This window comes from Ictalurus punctatus, chromosome 19 (genome assembly GCF_001660625.3).
Source record: "Ictalurus punctatus breed USDA103 chromosome 19, Coco_2.0, whole genome shotgun sequence".
Taxonomy (NCBI): Eukaryota; Metazoa; Chordata; class Actinopteri; order Siluriformes; family Ictaluridae; genus Ictalurus; species Ictalurus punctatus.
The window spans coordinates 24,273,491-24,293,713 of record NC_030434.2 but is presented as its reverse complement, the minus strand read 5'-3'; the positions used below and the strand labels follow the sequence as shown (position 1 = coordinate 24,293,713).

Sequence of the window (20,223 nt, the reverse complement as noted above, 5' to 3'; positions counted from 1 at the left end):
TCTTTCTCTCTCCACTTCTCTCTCTTTCTCTGTCCGTCTCTCGTTCTGGTTCTGCAGACCAGCAGATGGAGAATTATTATTATTATTTTATTTTTTTACCCCCCCCCCCCCCCCCCCCCCCCCCCTCAAAAAACTCCTTATCACAAGGAACAGGTCACATGCGATCCCTGTGCTTGCTGCTTTCTTTCTTTCTTTTTGATAAAAAAAAAAAGAAGAATGTATTTACTTTCATTGTTTTAAGAGCCTTTGTTTCACCACAGCGGGATAAAAGCGAAAGAATACACCGAGAAACAAAAGCGTCTCATTTACTCGGAGCGAAACTGGTGTGCTGTACGACTCACGGCTCACCGCTCGGGTTATTCGGCGGCGCTCTGGATGCGGGTCTGCGCTCGGGTGTATTATTTCATTAAGTGCTTTTCAGCCCGGGGGAGGGGGAGGGGGGAGGGGGAGGGGGCTTCGTGGGATGGAACCTCCAGGATGTGTGTGACAAGGTCACGGCCTCTGACAAATCTCCGCCTGGTCCTGAGTGGCCACAACACACACACACACACACACACACACACACACGAACGCATGTGGAGACGAAAGAAGACTTTTAAGCTACTGTCAGAGGCGTCGAGAGATCAGACGGCCGAGGAGAAGCGGAGAACGGAGAGGTGGATCGACGTGGAGAAAAGAAGGAGGAGTGTATTAAAGAGAGAGGGAGGCACTTAGGGTGGAGGGGGCGGACGGGGCGGAGGAGGTGGGGGTGGAAGCCAGTTAGACAGAATTCTTCATTGTTCGGGCCGAGAGCTCGCCGTTCTGTTGATCCCGACTGATCCAAAGAAACAAAACTGCATTGTTCCTCGCAGATGGAAGCGAGTGTCGCCAAGGTAACCGGATTAATCTCTTTCTCTTTTCTCCGCTTCCTCCGGTGGAGAGGGCTAATCGCGGCGCGCCATTCACGCCAAAGCCGGGCCTCAAAGCCCGGGCCTCTAACTAGCCCTCTAATTAGCCGCAATTACAATGAAGACAACATGATGAGATAATAGAAATTTGCAGAATAATGACATACCACGGCAAAATATTCCTCCTCCTAAGCAGCGCTGCTTTTTTTCCTCCTCTCACCCCGTTGTGTGTGTGTGTGTGTGTGTGTGTGCGTCTCGGCACCGCCACAATGAGCCGGGGCCCTTTTTTTTTTTTTTTTTTTTTTTAAAGCCGAAGGGGTAGAATGGCGCTGCATTCGGAGGCACAGAACCCCATTGTCAACCTCCTCCTTTTTTCCCCTCAATCAACAGCCCATTGTCTGGTTTCTTAAATAAAAATGACTCGAATGCAGGCACACATAATGATCTGCTTCTCACCAGCATGTGAAACACACACACGCACGCACGCACGCACTCACACATGCACGCTATCGGATAAATGCATGTATACACATGCAGACAGTCCTGCTGGTTTGATACGCGGCTAAAAGAGAGCGGAACAACCGTATGAACCGATTCTACTTCCTGTACGACTAATAACAGCGAGTTACTAATCACACACCGTCAAAACAGACTACTAATTACAGCTGTTATGCTAATATTAGCTCGCTTCCTAGCTATCCTGACTTACACTAGATGGCTTTCTCGATGCTAGCTATGGTAGCTTGTTAGTAAACTGCTGAGTTTGAAGGACACAGTACGATAACAGCTAGCTTAACATCAGCGAATGTCCTTCTGGGTTTTAACTACACAATACGTTGCTAGTTACTCAGCTAACCGCAAACGCTAAGTACTAACTGATGCAGAGGTACCATTAGGTAAGCTAACTAGTAAGCTAGTTTTTAGCATGTGCGTGTTTTGAAGTGTGATCAGATGTCCTGTATTCACTCAGGCACTAACAGACACTGTGAATCGTGCAAAAAATGTAACCACGGATACGCTTGTCGTAGACACGCCCACTCGGACGCAATGCTACGTTCGAGTAACGCGCGCCACTTTGATAATTAAGCTAGGAAAGAAACAAAGGAAACGCCCGGAGTTTAGAATTCAGAGGGATGCGGCGTCGAGTCGAAATGGCCGCTCTCACCGCGAATAAAATATCTCGTTTGAAATGTTTTTATAGGAGTATTCCCTTCAGATCAATCGGAAGGAACGTCAGCATAGATTAGCTGGTTAAAATCGATAAGTATGCAGTTTAGAGGGTTGAGAAAGTAAGTAAACCGTTCATCTGCAATGCTAACTGGCTAGCTCGGACGCTATCCTGGAGGCGTCTATGTTTTTCCTCCACTTTGTAGCGCCGGAAACCCGTAGCAGCTCGAGATCTAACACTGCCTTAAAGTCCTGTCGGAAACCCCGTAACGACGATGGATCGCCGGCACGGCGTCGTAATTACCACTCAGGAGCTCGGATTTTTCGATGAGCACCGGGGGCGTCAGTAACGAGACGTCATCGATATGAAGCGATAGTTATGCACGTTGTCCGTTCAGCTCTTCGTTTTCTTTCAGTGAGGTCAAATAAACCTCCCGCCACTCGACACGTTTCCATCCGAGGACCGATTCAGTCGTTTTGCGGTTTTGTTTTTTTTTTTTGTGGGGAAAAAAAAAAAAAAGGTTTATCGCATTGAAATGTTCACCGATATACTTGATGTATCTATAAAATGATCAATAAAATGTCACAAGCTTATTCCGTCCTGGCGGCGTCTTCTGATTATTTCGTCCAATTGCGATTCTTCGCGAAATCACGACCGGTTTTAATTCGTCGTCTCGATAATAGTCTCCATTTTACGAGGATTTGAGGATACGTGGTACGCAAACGTGGTACGCAAAACGGCTCGAGGACTTCTTTTGCGGTACACGACGACTTCGGTCGAGTTTTTTTTTCCCTTTTAAGGATTACATCATCACACACACACCATTTTAGCAGTAAAACGCCAAACAGGCGAGACACAGCAAATTTTGCCAAATTAAAACGCGTTTGTTTGTTTGTTTATTTATTTATTTATTTATTTTAACGTATTTTCACTTTGTCGATAACAGAACGGCTGATAAGGTGGACGGAGACTTGGCTATCGGAAGAACCGACCGCTCGCTTTTACGGTCAGTGCTTTGCTATCGTCGTAAATGAACCACGATAGACGGGGGGGAAAAAAAACATCCGTGTGCCAAAACACAGATTACGCCGGCTGTCGCGCTGTGTACAAAATTTTTCACAAATAAACAACACGACAAATAACTCGAGACACAAGCGGCTCGTCCTCGGTGTTTACGGAGAACCCGGGATCGTGGATGCGAGGTCTTGGGAGGTCTGAAGGATCTGAGTTTGCATAAGCGCGTATTAAACAGCATGAAGGATGAATCAATCCGGCGTTTGAAGTCTCCTCGCCATCATTAAGCCGACCCGCATTCATTAAAACACATATATTCCACTCAAAGGCGCCGCGATTGTCTTCGTTCTTTTCGTGTCGTACCTTATTAGGAAGTTTTCCCTCACATTCAGAGATGAAATGGCGGCGAGATAAACAAGACCGCGGTAAGCTCGTGTGTCATTATTCTCAGGTGAGTAGCTAATGAGGTAAAAAGGTTAGCGTATTTAAACTTCCGTGCTTGGATTATTTGGTATCAGGTTGTTGTTGTTTATTTATTTATTTATTTGATTTTTAAAAAGATGTTTACTTGTGTTGATCCGCGAAACCGGTTTGTGAAAACAATGAGGCCTAATTAAAGAGCGGGAGCGTCGCCGTTGTGACAAAGCCACGCCGTGTAGTAAGACAATTCAGCGGCGTGGCGTTTGGAGAAATAAATAAATAACGTGTTAAATTCACTTCATTATTCTCTCACAAAAGGTTTGTGACTCTGTTCAGTGAGCTATAGTTCACGCTGTGTTGTAATTAATGTTGCTAGAATATCCGAAATATACAAAATAATTAGTGTTGGTTCAGTGAAGTGGGGGTTTTTTTTGTTTGTTTTTTTTTTTTGGAAAAAGGCGCAGGGTGCATTGTTTCAGGAAAATAATCAACAACAGCATCAGTGAATTATCTTCCTATAACAGCATGTCGCAAAGTGTTTTATTCCTCTTATATCACGGCAATTTGCCAATGATGACAATTGTGTTGTATGTTCTATGTATTTACGCTAATATTATGTGTTATTTTATTTATTGAAGAACGACGTAAGACATTTGTGTCTTTATAGTTACGTTTAATAATGTGGAGAATCTGTGATAAAGTTCCCTCACGAGTCTCTCTCTTTTCGCTCTGTTAAAGTTAATACTATACCTGTACTTTGTGTACTTTGTTTATACGTTGTGTACTACACTACTCTTATACTTTGTGCACTTTGTTTATACTTTGTGTACTACACTACTCTTATACTTTGTGTACTTTGTTTATACGTTGTGTACTACACTACTCTTATACTTTGTGTACTTTGTTTATACGTTGTGTACTACACTACTCTTATACTTTGTGTACTTTGTTTACACTTTGTGTACTACACTACTCTTACACTTTGTGTACTTTGTTTATACTTTGTGTACTACACTACTCTTACACTTTGTGTACTTTGTTTATACGTTGCGTACTACACTACTCTTACACTTTGTGTACTTTGTTTATACGTTGTGTACTACACTCCTCTTATACTTTGTGTAGTTTTTATACTATGTGTACAACACTACTCTTATACTTTGTGTACTATGTTTATGCTTTGTGTACTACACTACTCATAATTAGTGTACTACGTCTATGTTTTGTGTCGTACACTACTCTTACACTTTGTGTAATATGTTTATGCTTTGTGTACTACACTACTCATAATTAGTGTACTACGTCTATGTTTTGTGTCGTACACTACTCTTACACTTTGTGTACTATGTTTATGCTTTGTGTACTACGTCTATGCTTTGTGTACTGCACTACTCATACTTTATGTACTATGTTTATGCTTTGTGTACTACATTTATGCCCTGTGTACTACACTACTCATACTTTGTGTACCATGTTTAAGGTTTGTGTACTACGTTACTCATACTCTGTGTACTGTCTTTATGCTTTGTGTACTACACTACTCATACTTTGTGTACTAGGTTTATGCTTTGTGTACTACATTTATACTTTGTGAACTATGCTTATGCTTTGTGTACTACACTACTCTTATACATAAGTCATACACAAAGTGTACTAATGCTTTCTGTACTATGTGTGTGTGTGTGTGTGTGTGTGTGTGTGTGTGTGTGTGTGTGTGTGTGTGTGTGTGTGGGTCAGACAGGTGAAATGACATGAAATTAAACAAGACAGTATTTTGTAAACACCAACTCCCAGAATTCCCTGCGGGAGTCGCTGAGTACAGCATGACTCACCTGTCTTCAGATTCGGCAGTCTTCATTCCCCCTCGGTGTGCGAGAGTGTGTGTTCAACAGCAGGATGTGTCTGCAAACACAATCATTAAAAAAGTACAAGGGTTAGCGTGTGTGTGAGTGAGTGAGTGAGTGAGTGAGAGAGAGAGAGAGAGAGAGAGAGAGAGAGAGAGAGAGAGAGAGAGAGAGAGAGAGAGAGAGAGAGAGAGAGAGAGGGAGGATGTGGGTTAATATGTGTGACTTGGTGAGTGTGGGATGATTACGAGATGAAAGGCGTGATGTGCGGGGCTCGTAATGAGACTGCGGGGTGATTAATACTGACACTGTGAGCTGCCTCTAATTACTCTAATTCAATCAGTCCTATTCCACACACACACACACACACACACACACACACACACACACACACACACATGGTCTTACTATCCTTTGAGGACCTTCCATTGACCTAAATCTAATCCTAACCTTAACCTCAGTAAGATGCTGTGGTAAAAAAAAAAAAAAAATGTAAACAAAAACAACAACAACAACACAGTACCAACCAAATGTCAGATATTTCTAACCTTGTGGGGACATTTGGTCCCCATCAAGATATAAAAACATGTGTGTGTGTCAGTCCACAAGAAAAGCTATTGAAGACATCACTTTTTACTTCTTCTTTTAAAAGGAAATGGAGTGGATTTGTTTACAAAATTCGTAATGGTTTTAATGGTTATAATGGGAATTGTATTAGTTTTAATGGAAACGGTAATGGACCCTGTGGGTCTCTACAGGTAATTTGTTGCCTTCTATTGGTGACATGTTATATCTAGTGGATACCATTAAAGACTGGTAAAGGTTTTAACGGTCAGCTGATGGTTTGTGATGGTAGTCGTAGTGGAAACCATTAGAATTTCTGTGATTGGTTTTTGTTGGGGTTTTTTCAGCAGGGTTTCTGGGAGAGAATATTGAGATATACATACGTAAAAAAAAAAAAAAAAAAAAAAACCTCAACCGAATACTAAATGTCAAACATCCAGTGAGGCAACACTAAAATGGACTCCCCCAAACAGCAATCGAAATCGAAAGACATCCCCCCCAACACACACACACACACACACACACAACCCCCCCTCCCCCTTCCTCATCGTCCTCTTCCTTTCTGCCGTAATTAGCCGAAGCCCGTTGACTGACGACCTCGTAAACGAGCAGCATTATGTGATACCGCTTCACTTTGTTTCGCGTGGGATCAGAAAGGAAGTTGCAGCCAATTATCATAATTAAGCCGCTTGATTTGCTCGCTGGCGTGCGGGAAAGCATGGCTCTCGTTAGCTAAACGCCTCTGGAACGTATTTCGGATTCGTCGCCGCTGGGGTCGTAAACGAGGGAGACGCTCTGACGCGCATTTTTCATGACCGATTTCTACGTTCTCTCAGTTTTCCGTACTGAATATCCAGCTCTTTTCTTTACTGAACCCACTTTGGGTTAATCAGAGCTCGTTTAAAGGGGTAAAGGGGAGAGAAGATGAATTGCTCTCCATTCAGGACCTATGTGGAGACATCAAGCCTTGCTGATATGAGCGCGAGCTGAACCGTGTGTGTGTGGGTTTTGTCTCCGAGTCGCTTCTTATCTTGCTCTCTGTTCAACAGAACACAGTTGTTGTAAGTAAGTATAGGTGGGTTCCTGTGTACAAAGGGCGTGGAGGTATTGTGTCAGTGTGTGTGCGTGTGTATGTATGTCTGTGTGTGTGTGTTTAAGGTAAGCGTGAGACGAAGGACTTTAGACGACGTTGGCGAGTGAAAGGCTCTTTGTAAAGGTGGGGGGCAAGACGAGAGGAAAGGGGTCGAGGTGGAGGGGAGGCGAGGCCTCCAGGATAATGAACTTCATTGTGTTTTGTTTGAGGAATGCGTCGAGGTATGGTTCAAATCAATGCCCCGCACCCTGCCATTGTCCCCACCCTGCTACCCCCACGTACCAGATCTGGTGCACTGCACCACCCCCCACCACCTAGCTTGCACTCTAACTGAAAATCAAACTCAGAAAGTGTGTAATATATAGGGCAGACCTCAACCCTGCTGTAGTTGGCCTTAATTAGAACGGACTCAGACAGCGGGCCGGTAAATTAGCACTGTAACCGTGCCCGAGCTCGGGAATCGACAGAGGAGGACTCGACAGTCAAAGGGCAGAGGCTGAGAGATTAAAAGCTGCCTTGAGAAGCCGACAGACCAACCACACACACACACACACACGGCCTCACCTGGCAGACAGCTTGCTAAGAGGGGGTAAGTATGGAGGGGGGAGGTGTGCGAGCGAGAAGCATCGGATTGACTACGTTTAATTAGTGTCAGTGGATCGGTCCCAGCGGAGTCGACTAATTAAAGTCTAACGCGTAAATGTAATTACCTGCAAGCGCTGAACATGTTTCATTTAACACGGACCTCCTGTTTGAAATGGCGCTGCTCCTACTCACCGAGCAGGTACAGCCTGCTCGCGATCATACAGACCGCATGACGCAGCAACTCCAGACGTTGACACACAAAAGCGCCTGGTGTTTCAGCTCCCTTTTAACCAGCTCCACAAGAGGGCCAAGACTTTTACCTCATGCACCTATGAACAACTGGTGAAATCAATACCAAGGTTTTTTTTGGTGCTCGTCAATACCAAAAGGAGTACTGAGTGTTAATCAATCAGGGATGTCAGGGAACATTGCAATGAACTCTGTTTAGGTTGAGCTGCTAGCAGCGCAGTTTTCTGTGTAGACCTGCAGCGCACATGACATGGCTCTGCACTCGCACATGGTCTGCACTTATATAGCACTTTTTTAACCTCAACGGTTCTACAAAGCGCTTTACATTGGTTCTCATTCACCCATTCACACACACACACACACACACTCTCACAACAAGGGTAGCAGAGCTTGCCATCGGGGGCATCTTGGGGTTCAGTGTCTTGCCCGAGGACACTTCGGTATGTGGAGTCACATGGGCCAGGAATCGAACCTCCAACCCTACGATTAGTGGACAACCCGCTCTACCACCTGATCCACAGCAGCCAAATCCATCCTTCCATACATCCATCCATTCATCCATTCATCCATCCATGCATTCATCCATCCATCCATTCATACATACATCCATCCATTCATCCATCCATCCATTCATACATCCATTCATGCATTCATCCATCCATCCATTCATTCATCCATCCATTCATACATCCATCCATTCATACATCCATGCATTCATCCACCCATCCATTCATACATCCATGCATTCATCCATCCATCCATTCATACATCCATGCATTCATCCACCCATCCATTCATACATCCATCCATGCATTCATCCATCCATCCATCCATTCATACATTCATCCATTCATCCATCCATCCATTCATCCATCCATCCATTCATCCATTCATACATCCATGCATTCATCCATCCATCCATCCATTCATACATCCATCCATGCATTCATCCATCCATCCATCCATCCATTCATCCATTCATACATCCATCCATTCATACATCCATGCATTCATCCACCCATCCATTCATCCACCCATCCATTCATACATCCATGCATTCATCCACCCATCCATTCATACATCCATGCATTCATCCATCCATCCATTCATACATCCATGCATTCATCCACCCATCCATTCATACATCCATCCATGCATTCATCCATCCATCCATCCATTCATCCATCCATCCATTCATACATCCATCCATTCATCCATTCATCCATCCATGCATTCATCCATCCATCCATTCATACATCCATCCATGCATTCATCCATCCATCCATTCATACATCCATGCATTCATCCATCCATCCATTCATACATCCATGCATTCATATATCCATGCATTCATACATCCATCCAGTCATTCATCCACCCATCCATCCATCCATTCATCCACCCATCCATCCATCCATTCATACATCCATCCATCCATCCATTCATACATCCAACCATTCATCCATCCATCCATCCATCCATTCATACATCCAACCATCCATCCATTCATCCATCCATCCAGTCATTCATCCACCCATCCATCCATCCACTCATCCACCCATCCATCCATCCATGCATTCGTACATCCATCCAGTCATTCATCCACCCATTCATCCATCCATCCATCCACCCATCCATCCATCCATCCATCCATCCATGCATTCATCCATCCATCCATCCATTCATCCATCCATTCATTCATTCATCCATCCATCATTTTCTGTTCCGATAGATATGCCAATCAACCATGCATGTCTATGGACTGGGGGAGGAAACCAGCGTACCCGGAGAAGTAGTTCTTGACATTTTCTCAGGACTTGGTCTGCTTTGCTTTGATTACTGTCAGTAATCCTACCTCCAGGTGACCGTCGTTTCACGTTGTCTTCTCTTTAGCGTGACAACATACGCGTAGTATCGTGTGGTATCGAATGTTGGTATTAGGGCATTTTTTTATGAATACGTCATCAGGCTAATGAACAGACTTATGAGTAAACGAGCATGGCATCGATGTATCCCTAATTCGAACCCAATTCCTCATAAGCGCCTTGATGACAAGCTTCTTTTTTTAATTTGCCAGCCCCAACAAGCCGAAGAGAACCAAAACAACAGAGAAGCTGCGGACAATGAAATCTGACCTAGACTGCGCCCCTGAGTGCTCCCACTGATCTCGCTATTACTGGACCACTTTTCCCAGCAGTCAATGGTGCAGACGGACCTCTAAGCTCGCTCTGAGCGCAGCAGTGCCTCTCCTCTGTACAGTCACTCTGTGGTCGCGTCACATCATTTAAAAGTTCGTTTTAATTGATTTCCACCCTGGGAACAAGCTTTTCTGCTCAATGGCAGCCTTTTTCTCTCTCCACGTAACGCACTCTCCGACTGTTTTTTTTTTTTTCCCCTGCTGCTGCGAGAGACTGTGTGAATGTCTGTACATCTAAGTGTGCTTTTTTTTTTTGACCCTCTCCCTTTCTCTCTTTCTTTGGGTTTTGTCGAAAGTGCATTAGCTTCCAAACAGAGTAATGTGTGTTCGATTGTGAATCGATAGCACTCACCTCTCTGCAAGTAGACGCGGAGGGTTGGGAAGGCGAAAGTGTGTTTGTAAACAGTGCCATGGCAACCGTGGCTACTGCGAAGTAGGAGCATTACCTTGAGGAAAAAGTCGCTAATTTTTTCTCTCCGTCTGACCAACATCGCGATTACCCACATGCGCACGCTAAGAGGAGAACCCCCTACCACCGCAAACTCCGAATTCTTGCTGAGAATAGAGATAAAAAGCCGTGTGAACAATCCGAGAAGGGAGGGACAGTGATCTCCAGGTCATCAGTGCCCTCTTTATCTTACTGTTCTTTCTGCTTTTGTCCTATTCAGGATGGAAAAAAAAAAAACCCCAATGAGCTTTGCATGTTTGAATGCTAACAATAAGGCCATTGTCATCCTCTAGCGGTCATGTGCAACGAGACGCCGATGTTTAGAACCGATTAAAAGGCATGACACTGCATGGGATTAGCTTAGCGATGTGTTCTGTTAGGAAGATCAAACGAGAATATGAGTACCTTCGATTACCCTCGATGTTCTTCCGACCTAGAGATGTAACCGAATACAGATATTCGGCATGAACAGATGCAAACGCGGATATGAAAGGGAGATGCACTATTTGTTTTGGTTTGCCGCTTGAGACCAGAGGTGTGCGTTGGGACCGGGATCCCGCAACAGACGCAACGAATATGTATGTGGGACAAATAACGACCAGGTTCATAAAAAAACAAAAACAAACACACATAACAACAACAGTCCTGCTCGGATCTCTAGTGAAGACTATTTATGACCTGGAGGGATGCAGCTGAGGTTGAGGAACCGTCAGAGCCAGAATTCACACATCAGACTGGATTTCTCCATCCGGGTTTTTTTTCCTTCCAACAAATAACAAACCTTTTTATAAGCTTTCTGCTTCCTACAGTAAACCATAGTGTCATTGTGTTACCGCTCTACTACCGAAGCTCTAAAGAAGCACTTTCTATAACTATACATGACATGTATACCTTAAGACACACGTTTTGTATGCTAATTTTGTGTGAAGTTACCGTCCACAATTTTACCATGAACAAAGCGCATCCATCATGGCTACTAAAAGGTGGTATGTCTCTTTCCCCCGGGCCACAATGTGCATTTCTCAAAACTGCACAAACAAGTCATAAAAATACCAGAGGGACACATGAAATCCCCGTACTCCCCACTCCAACCCAGGCTCATGCACTCTCCGCTTCTTTGTGACAAAGAATTCCATTCAGCGCTGAGTGACTTCTCTTATGACGCATGGACCGACTTAACGCACAATAGCCGTTGCGGAAACAAAAGGCAGATTATTAAGTTGGAGGGAAAAAAAGGAGTGGGGGGGGGGGGGGGGGGGGATGACAGAGAGAGAGCGAGAGAGTGAAAGAGAAGTAGAGATAGAGGCGAAGAGAGAGAGAGAGAGAGAGAGAGCGAGACAAAAGACAAAACGTGGCAGTTCACTATGGGCAGTTGCACATCTGGTGACCATGTGTGGCTGAGATTGAGTGCTAATGATGGTCTTCCTGAACTCTCCACAATTAGCTAGACCCAGGGCAAGACCATCCCTCCAAGACCCAAAAGCAGGAGGAACAGGGGTGGGGGGGGGGGGTAAATGGGCAAAGCTAACACATCATGATGCAAACCAACCATTCAGGAAAACAGCACCTCAAAAACAAAAGAAGGACCCCTCTCTGGCTTCTCTGCAAGCTGGGAAGAGAGTGAAAGCGCTATGGAAACTATGGAAAAATGTAGAGAGTAAACGCTCAGAAAAAGAAAGAGTACTAAACCGTACCATACTGGGTTGATGAGCTGGTACCTTCAAGCTGGTACCGTTCGTATGTATCCTTCACCTAGAAATGTAGATGTGGTGCACCTCTTTGGCTCGATCTCTCTTTCTCTTTTCATCAAATCCCCGTTTTCGTTCGATTGAATAGTCTGCCTCGTGTTTCCGAAAGTGTGCACTACGTTGGTCAGTGTGTCATAAGATTTACATACTTGATTATGGTAATTATGGTCCGGATGTGGATGTCCTCCCAGTATCCGTACGGGGTTCCACATGGGTTCTCGAGCTTCCTCACACATCCCTCACAAGAATGTGTGCCCTGAGATGGGCTGGCGTTCCATCCATGCTGTATCCCCGCCTTCGGATAGGCTCCATACTCAGGCCAGGTCGAAAGGGTGCTGAAGATGAATGGAGTGAACGAGTATATCCACATTTCAAGGTGAAAGATACATATTAAAGGTACAATAGATAACGGAAGCACTAAAGCGACATGGAAAGGTACTGTTTTTTTCTCTTAGAGCGTATGTTCAGGCAAGCCGTCTCGGTGACATGTGACCGGTGCTTCTTTTTCTTAGCAAGGAATCTAATCTCAGCGGCGTGGTATTCACGGGTGAACCACTTTGCAGACGGTAGCAGCTGTGGGTTGAAAAGTGAGCCCAGATGTTAAGAAAAATTAATTTGTTCAATCGAGTGAGATCGGCCGGGTCCCTTTCCTAGCGCGCTCTCTGCGGCCTCGCTTCATCGGGGGGCCGCTGTACACGGTCAAGGTCCTTTGTGAGGCTTCGGCGCTGGAAGCAATTACCAGCGTCGAGAAGTTGTCGGAGAAGTGTGGGTGGTTTTGTTCGCTGGAGATTGGCTCCATTGGCGCCGCTATTGATGTGCGCCGCAGATTTCTGAAAGGTGTCAACCGAGCCGACCCCAGGAGGTGCAAACATGGAAAAAGTTTCAGCAAACAATTTGCTTCAAATGGGAAGGTCTCATCATACACTCGGAAACCTGTTGTGTAACTGTGTGTTAAATAAAATGAACGGAGGGCTCAAGACAATTTAGTGGGGGGAAGGTGCGGGGAAGCATCTTTCTTTCTTCCTTTCTGAGCGACGGCGCTCTTCCGAGAAGAGAAAGAAAGGAGAAGGAGATCAATAAAAGTGTACTTCATCCTCTCTGAGGCCATTTCGACAGCTACCACCAGTCCTGCCGCCGTCACGATCCAAATCATGTAAGCAAAAGGGATTTGGCGAAAGAATGAAACTGGGGAACGACTATTTTGTTAGAGATGGCGTGAACAAACCAGTGAAATGATATATTCATCCAGACTTTTTGCCGGGATTAAAATGCATTCTAAACATTATGCAAACCCAGAAGGAGAAAGTGGTGTATGATTTATCGTGTCTAGTATGTGTGCATCACATGGTCACAGTGTCTGTATCAGTATCTGTTTACTGCTCCAAATATTAGTATTAAGATTGAAACCCAAGGTGGGTGTGGCCTAAACCTGAGTGTATTTTTATTTTATTTTTTTAAACCCTGGAAAATATCCCAGATGTAGAAATGGAGTAGCGTCGGCATGGTGTGTCAATTCTGGCTCTCACAGTTCAGTCCTCAACCTCAGCTACACCACTCCAGTCTTGTACAGACAACTTTGTTTGTACCTGTCCGCATTTTATTGCTTCTATTTCCCAAGTAGCTCCATTTAAAACACACCATGTCCCTGACCAGGCAGTTACTAAGGATGAACAAACAAACATGGTCCCGCAAGCCTCATATCAGTCCTCCCACTTTTCATGGTGTCCCACAGGATCCCAGTCCTGATGCACACCTCGAACCTGAACCAAAAGTAGCAAGTTTTCCATAAAAAAAGAAGAAGACGCATAAATAGCACTCTTTCTATATTCCTCCTTCCAGAGCCTGACTAGTGCCCAACAGCTACCAATCTCAGAGAGCAACGGCTGACGTACTTCCTCGGTTTATTTGCGACGTCAGTCGTCGGACCTGGTTCTGTCTCGGTCATATTTATTGATGAAAAACCACCAGGCTCTCTTGCAATCAGTCTTGGGTAAGTTACGCAAAACCCAGTAATCCACTACAGATGAATAATTACTACTTTAAAATCGTAATCTGATTACATTTCGGATTACGGCACGTAAAAAGGCGTCGGATCACTAATTCCTTTACTTTCACGTTACTTTCAAAACCTACAAAATCAAACCTATAAAAATACACTGCAAAGTGAAACTCAGAGGAATCATAGCGCGCATCAATACGATCAGAAAAAGTCGGATTTATCATAAAACCTGCCTCGGGTGTTGTCACTGTTTGTCGGACGACCAGACGGATAAAATATTCGACTTTTCTAACTAGGCTAGTTTGGAGGCACAGCTAAGCTATTACTCTATGGGTTTAGCTGCTACAGAGCCATGTAGAGTACATTCTTTTTCCTTACGCTCTGCTCATGTCATGTTCACGGAAACTGGAACTCATATAGACATTTATACACATTGTTTTCCCGCTCAACATCAGAGGATGTTCGTGTTTCAGTTTCAATACATTTACTGGTTTAGAAATAATCATTAAAAATCAGCGTATATATATATATATATATATATTTTTTTCCCTCACACTGGGTTAGCATTTGGCTGAATTGAGTTAGCACGTTCGCCTCACACCTCCAGGGTCGGGGGCTTCGATTCCCACCGTGGCCCTGTGTGTGTGTGTGGAGTTTGCATGTTCTCCCCGTGCTGCGGGGGTTTCCTCCGGGTACTCCGGTTTCCTCCCCCAGTCCAAACACATGCATGGTAGGCTGATTGGCGTGTCTAAAGTGTCCGTAGTGTATGAATGGGTGTGTGAGTGTGTATGTGAGTGTGCCCTGCGATGGATTGGCACCCTTCCTTGTGCTCCCTGGGATAGGCTCCAGGTTCCCCGTGACCCTGAAAAGGATAAAGCGGTATAGAGATTGGATGGATGGATGGATGGAGAGACCGTCAGCCAATAAGACACGAGTATTTCCATGTATTTTCCTGTAAACCCTGTCTGATTGGTCTCACCTCCATTCACTGAAGATATAATATCACAAGCGTCTTTTACGTAGTGACGAACCGCTCCAAGTGGAGAATTATTCGGGGATAAAGAAAAAGTCAGCCACCAATGCCCAGGCCAAATTTCACCCCTGGCGGTCGTGTAAAACGTGATTTATTTAAAAAATGCATTTGACTTGTCTGCATCTGGCTTGTCAGACTAGTCTACCTGTGGCAAATGTGAGCTAGTTCACCAGATTTTAACTAGCTGTCTATCCATGTGCTCACATGTACAGCAAAAATACTTTACAGTTGGATATTAGCACTGAGCTAATGATTTTGGTGAATAAATATCTCGGTGGTTGAAATTCGTGACTTGGCATCTTTCCACCACGCAGAAGCATCACCATCGCATATCGTATATATTTGTTTTTTTTTTATAACTCGTATCGTCATTCTGGTTTGTTTATTATCTCATGGTTTATATGATTTATAATCCCAAAATATTGGTTTATTATGTCAATATATATATATATATATTTGTTTATTATGTCAATATATACATATATATATTTTACCATCGCATAGCATTTCCAAGGTAGCCAGGGAAAGGGGTGGGGTCTGAGGTGCATCTAATTTAAATACTCATGTATATTCATAGGTTTTGGGATTTCTAATGAAAGTGGAGGTGTAGATATGTTCCTGGGTTGTTGTTGTTGTTGTTGTTTTCAGTCATTAGCAGACAAATGAAACAATATCTTGTTAAACATTGAAATATTATTCAAGTTTAAAAATCACAGCTTGTTTTCATTTGTTTCGTCTGAAGTGTGGGGATAATGACAGTATGAACTGAAATTCAAACGATGACAACAACAACAACCTTGATACATGCTTACAGTAAATTACTATCACACACACACACACACACACACACACACACACGTACGTAACTTTGTGTTACCGCTGTGTGTCTAACACTTTGAAAGAGGATCAGAGCACTCATTTTCATGCCATGCTTTCATAAGCACCTTTCCATCTAATATCAAAAACAATATAAATGCAGCAGAGTGAGAGAAGATAAATCTCACATATTATTTAATGTGTGTGTGTGTGTGTGTGTGTGTGTGTGTGTGTGTGTGTGTGTGTGAGTGTGTGTGTGTGATGTCTAATAGACATCCTGCAGAATAAATTCTATACCAGGTTTTACCCACACACATACAGGAGCAGGCAGTAGGAACAGTAGAATCTGATCTAGGATCTGATCTAGATGAGCTCCTGTAATGAATTAGATCAGGAGTGACGCGTCTGAAACTGCAAAAGTGTAGCTTTTGAGTGTAGCTTTGAGAGAAAACCACACTGATGTATAACAGACCAGAGAACCAGTTCTTTTAATCATACAATACTGTATGATGCTCTCACTCGGGCTGTACGATGCACTCACTCGGGCTGTACGATGCACTCACTCGGGCTGTATGATGCTCTCACTCGGGCTGTAAGAAACACTCACTCGGGCTGTACGATGCACTCACTCGGGCTGTACGATGCTCTCACTCGGGCTGTGCGATGCACTCACTCGGGCTGTAAGAAACACTCACTCGGGCTGTATGATGCTCTCACTCGGGCTGTACGATGCTCTCACTCGGGCTGTACGATGCTCTCACTCGGGCTGTACGATGCACTCACTCGGGCTGTACGATGCACTCACTCGGGCTGTACGATGCACTCACTCGGGCTGTACGATGCACTCACTCGGGCTGTACGATGCACTCACTCGGGCTGTATGATGCACTCACTCGGGCTGTACGATGCACTCACTCGGGCTGTACGATGCACTCACTCGGGCTGTGCTATGCACTCACTCGGGCTGTATGATGCACTCACTCGGGCTGTATGATGCACTCACTCGGGCTGTATAATGCTCTCACTCGGGCTGTATAATGCTCTCACTCGGGCTGTGCTATACTCTCACTCGGGCTGTATGATGCACTCACTCGGGCTGTGCGATGCACTCACTCGGGCTGTATAATGCTCTCACTCGGGCTGTACGATGCTCTCACTCTGGCTGTATTGTGTGTACATTGTCCGTTTTTGGTAGAGGTATGTCTTATTTAATAAAAAAATCCTGACTTTGATATTGATATCTCATAATAATGATTTACTATCTCAGAATTCTGACGTATGTAAAAGTTTTGAATCATCTTAGAATTATAACCTGTTATCTGTTATTAAGACTTGTGACATCGTTTCACACGTTCGAGACATTATCTCCTGCTTCTAATGTAATATCTTAAACTTCTGACCAAATTAAAACTCATTATCTCAAACCCGTTTCCTGTTATCTCAAACCTGTGACTTATCGTCTCAAACGTCAGATCTCGCTCAAACTTGTGGCTTATTTTAAAATTCCCTCCAATTCTGACTCATTATCTCAAAACAGTGACTTATCTCAAAATTCTGACTACTTATCTCAAACCTGCGCCTGTCTATCCGGACCTATCTCAGACACACTGATTTATTATCTCGCACTTATGATGCATTATCTCAAACTCATTCACTATTAGCTCAAAATTCAAACTTAACTCAGGATTGCAACTTATCTCTAAATTCTATCTTCTGACTTCTCGAAAGTAAAACTCATCCTAATCTAACTTGATATCTCAAAATTCTGACATATTCTCTCAAACTTACTCTCAAACTGATTCATCAGCTCACCCACATCTACCTGTGGCAAACGTGAGCTAGCTTACTAGCAGTACAGCTTTTGAGCTAACATATTAATATTAGTGACAAACACTATATATATATATATATATATGTTACTGCTATGCTACATTAATGCTGATTAATGCTGAACTGATATTTAAAAATTCTAACTTGGAACAATGCTAACTGCTGGCTAGCTAGCTTAGCTAATCATAGTGGTATTAGGGCTGTTTAGCATGGAAGGAGGGCATGGGGGTGTGTCCGTATTCATACATATTCATAGACCTGGCATTTTTAATTAGGCTGGAGGTGTACTGATAGTTCTAGAACATTTTTCATTTTTATTAGTTTGGGAATGACAATTTTAGGGAGACATTTGTGTGTGTGTGTGTGTGTGTGTGTGAGTGTGTGTGTGTGTGTGTGTGATGGCTGAAACATGCAGTTTTGGCAGGGAAACTAGTAACCATCTGCTGATGCTTTGTTTTTCCAGATCTGAGACAATGATGAAACAGCTGTAGGTATCAGTGTGTGTGTGTGAGAGAGTGTATGAGTGGCTCTTTGCTCACACTCTCACCAGAATTTAAAGGCACAAACACACCTGCCTCCAGTCCCTGCACCAATGCTTGGTGGATTCAGAGGTGCGTGATGTTCGGAGGTGTGTGATGTTCGGTTATAGAACGGCTGAGTGGCTCTTCAGTAACAGCGTGTTTGACATGCGCTTCACTTCCTCTCCGGTTCTGTCCCATTCACTCAGACATGAGTCAGAACTAAGCAAATTAACCTTGAAGCCTGAATAGCTCTCACTCGCCTCCAAACCAGCATTAGAGCAATGATTAAAGATGATTGATTGCGGTTTAATTCGCCGGCAAAAAAATAATTGCATCCGTTGTTTCATTTTCAATCTTCATTACAGCACGAGCACCGGCAGAGGAGACTGACAGGAAAGTCAAGGGTCCTCACAAGGAGGACCGTCTTCTCACATCACCTTGGCTCTGGCTGCCGCTGGGGACGAGGACGAGGAGGACGAGCCGGTGGGGGTTGGAAGAGTTTCAGGAAGTGTTTCAGATGTCAGATTAATTCCTGAAATATCTTAGATTGCTTCGAGAAATAACACGGCAGGTTGTAATAAACAAAAAGCCTTTCAATCGGGACAGCAGACTATGTCGAGAACTGGGATCTCGTAACGTTGATGTACAATCTCAAAACCTCGACTCGTTTTATCTGAATTTAGACCGGGTTTGAAAACCGAGAAGCGAACACCGAATTCGAATAAATCTCTCGAAAGTTAAAAGATCTTTCAAAATTGCATTTGTACACACGCTTTTCCTACACAGGGCCGCAGGGAGCCTGGAGCCAGTCCCAGGGAACTCGGGGCACGAGGCGGGGGACACCCTGGACAGGGTGTAAAACTATCGCAGGGCAAAATCACACACATTCACACACTACGGACAATTTAGAGACACCGGTCAGACCAGCATGCATGTCTTCGGACTGGAGGAAGAAACGGGCGTACCCGGAGGAAACCCCCGAGACACGGGGAGGACATGCAAGCTGATTAGCAATACAGGAACATTTCAAAGGAGAAAATGGCTTTGATTTAAGAAACAAATTCTGCAATAACCTTTCAGTATCAAGTTCTAGATTTGGACTTTTGTCTGGGATCTTGAGTTTTTATACACCCAAATTGAACTGATACCGATTGATCGAATAAATGATCCATTCAGGATAAACCGTGATTAGCTGATTGACTGATTGATTGATTTACCAACCGATTTACTGATCAAATTATTTACTGGCCTCGGTTCATTGATTGATTGTTTTACTATGGTTGATTGATATTGATTGATTGATTGATATTGAGTGATTGATTGATTGATATCGATTGGTTGATTAATTGATTGATGTTGATTGATTGATATTGATTGATTGATTGATATTGAGTGATTGATTGATTGATGTTGATTAATTGATTGATATTGATTGATTGATTAATTGATTGATGTTGATTGATTGATTGATTGATTGATATTGAGTGATTGATTGATTGATATTGATTGGTTGATATTGAGTGATTGGTTGATATTGATTGGTTGATTAATTGATTGATATTGACTGATTGATATTGATTGATTGATTGATATTGAGTGATTGATTGATATTGAGTGATTGATTGATTGATATTGATTGGTTGATTGATATTGAGTGATTGGTTGATATTGATTGGTTGATTAATTGATTGATATTGACTGATTGATATTGATTGATTGATTGATATTGAGTGATTGGTTGATATTGATTGGTTGATTAATTGATTGATATTGACTGATTGATATTGATTGATTGATTGATATTGAG

At 43.5% G+C, this 20,223-nt stretch overlaps 1 protein-coding gene and 1 long non-coding RNA gene across 4 annotated transcripts in view; one reads left to right on the top strand and one right to left on the bottom strand.

Moving 5' to 3' along the window:
• Positions 1-20,223, bottom strand: part of sox5 (SRY-box transcription factor 5) — a 278,008-nt gene that overhangs the window by 150,732 nt on the left and 107,053 nt on the right. For 2 of the 3 annotated variants that reach the window (XM_053688041.1, XM_053688042.1), the window contains one exon: positions 5,322-5,391. In XM_053688041.1, the coding sequence (XP_053544016.1) occupies positions 5,322-5,347 (26 nt within the window). In that variant the 5' untranslated portion in view covers positions 5,348-5,391. Of the gene's footprint in view, positions 1-5,321; positions 5,408-20,223 lie in introns of those variants that run through there. The other variant, XM_053688043.1, reaches the window with a different exon arrangement.
• Positions 752-19,797, top strand: LOC108279836 (uncharacterized). Its single transcript, XR_001815621.3, has 3 exons — positions 752-872; positions 18,359-18,506; positions 18,782-19,797. It is a non-coding gene; the product is annotated as an uncharacterized LOC108279836 (long non-coding RNA).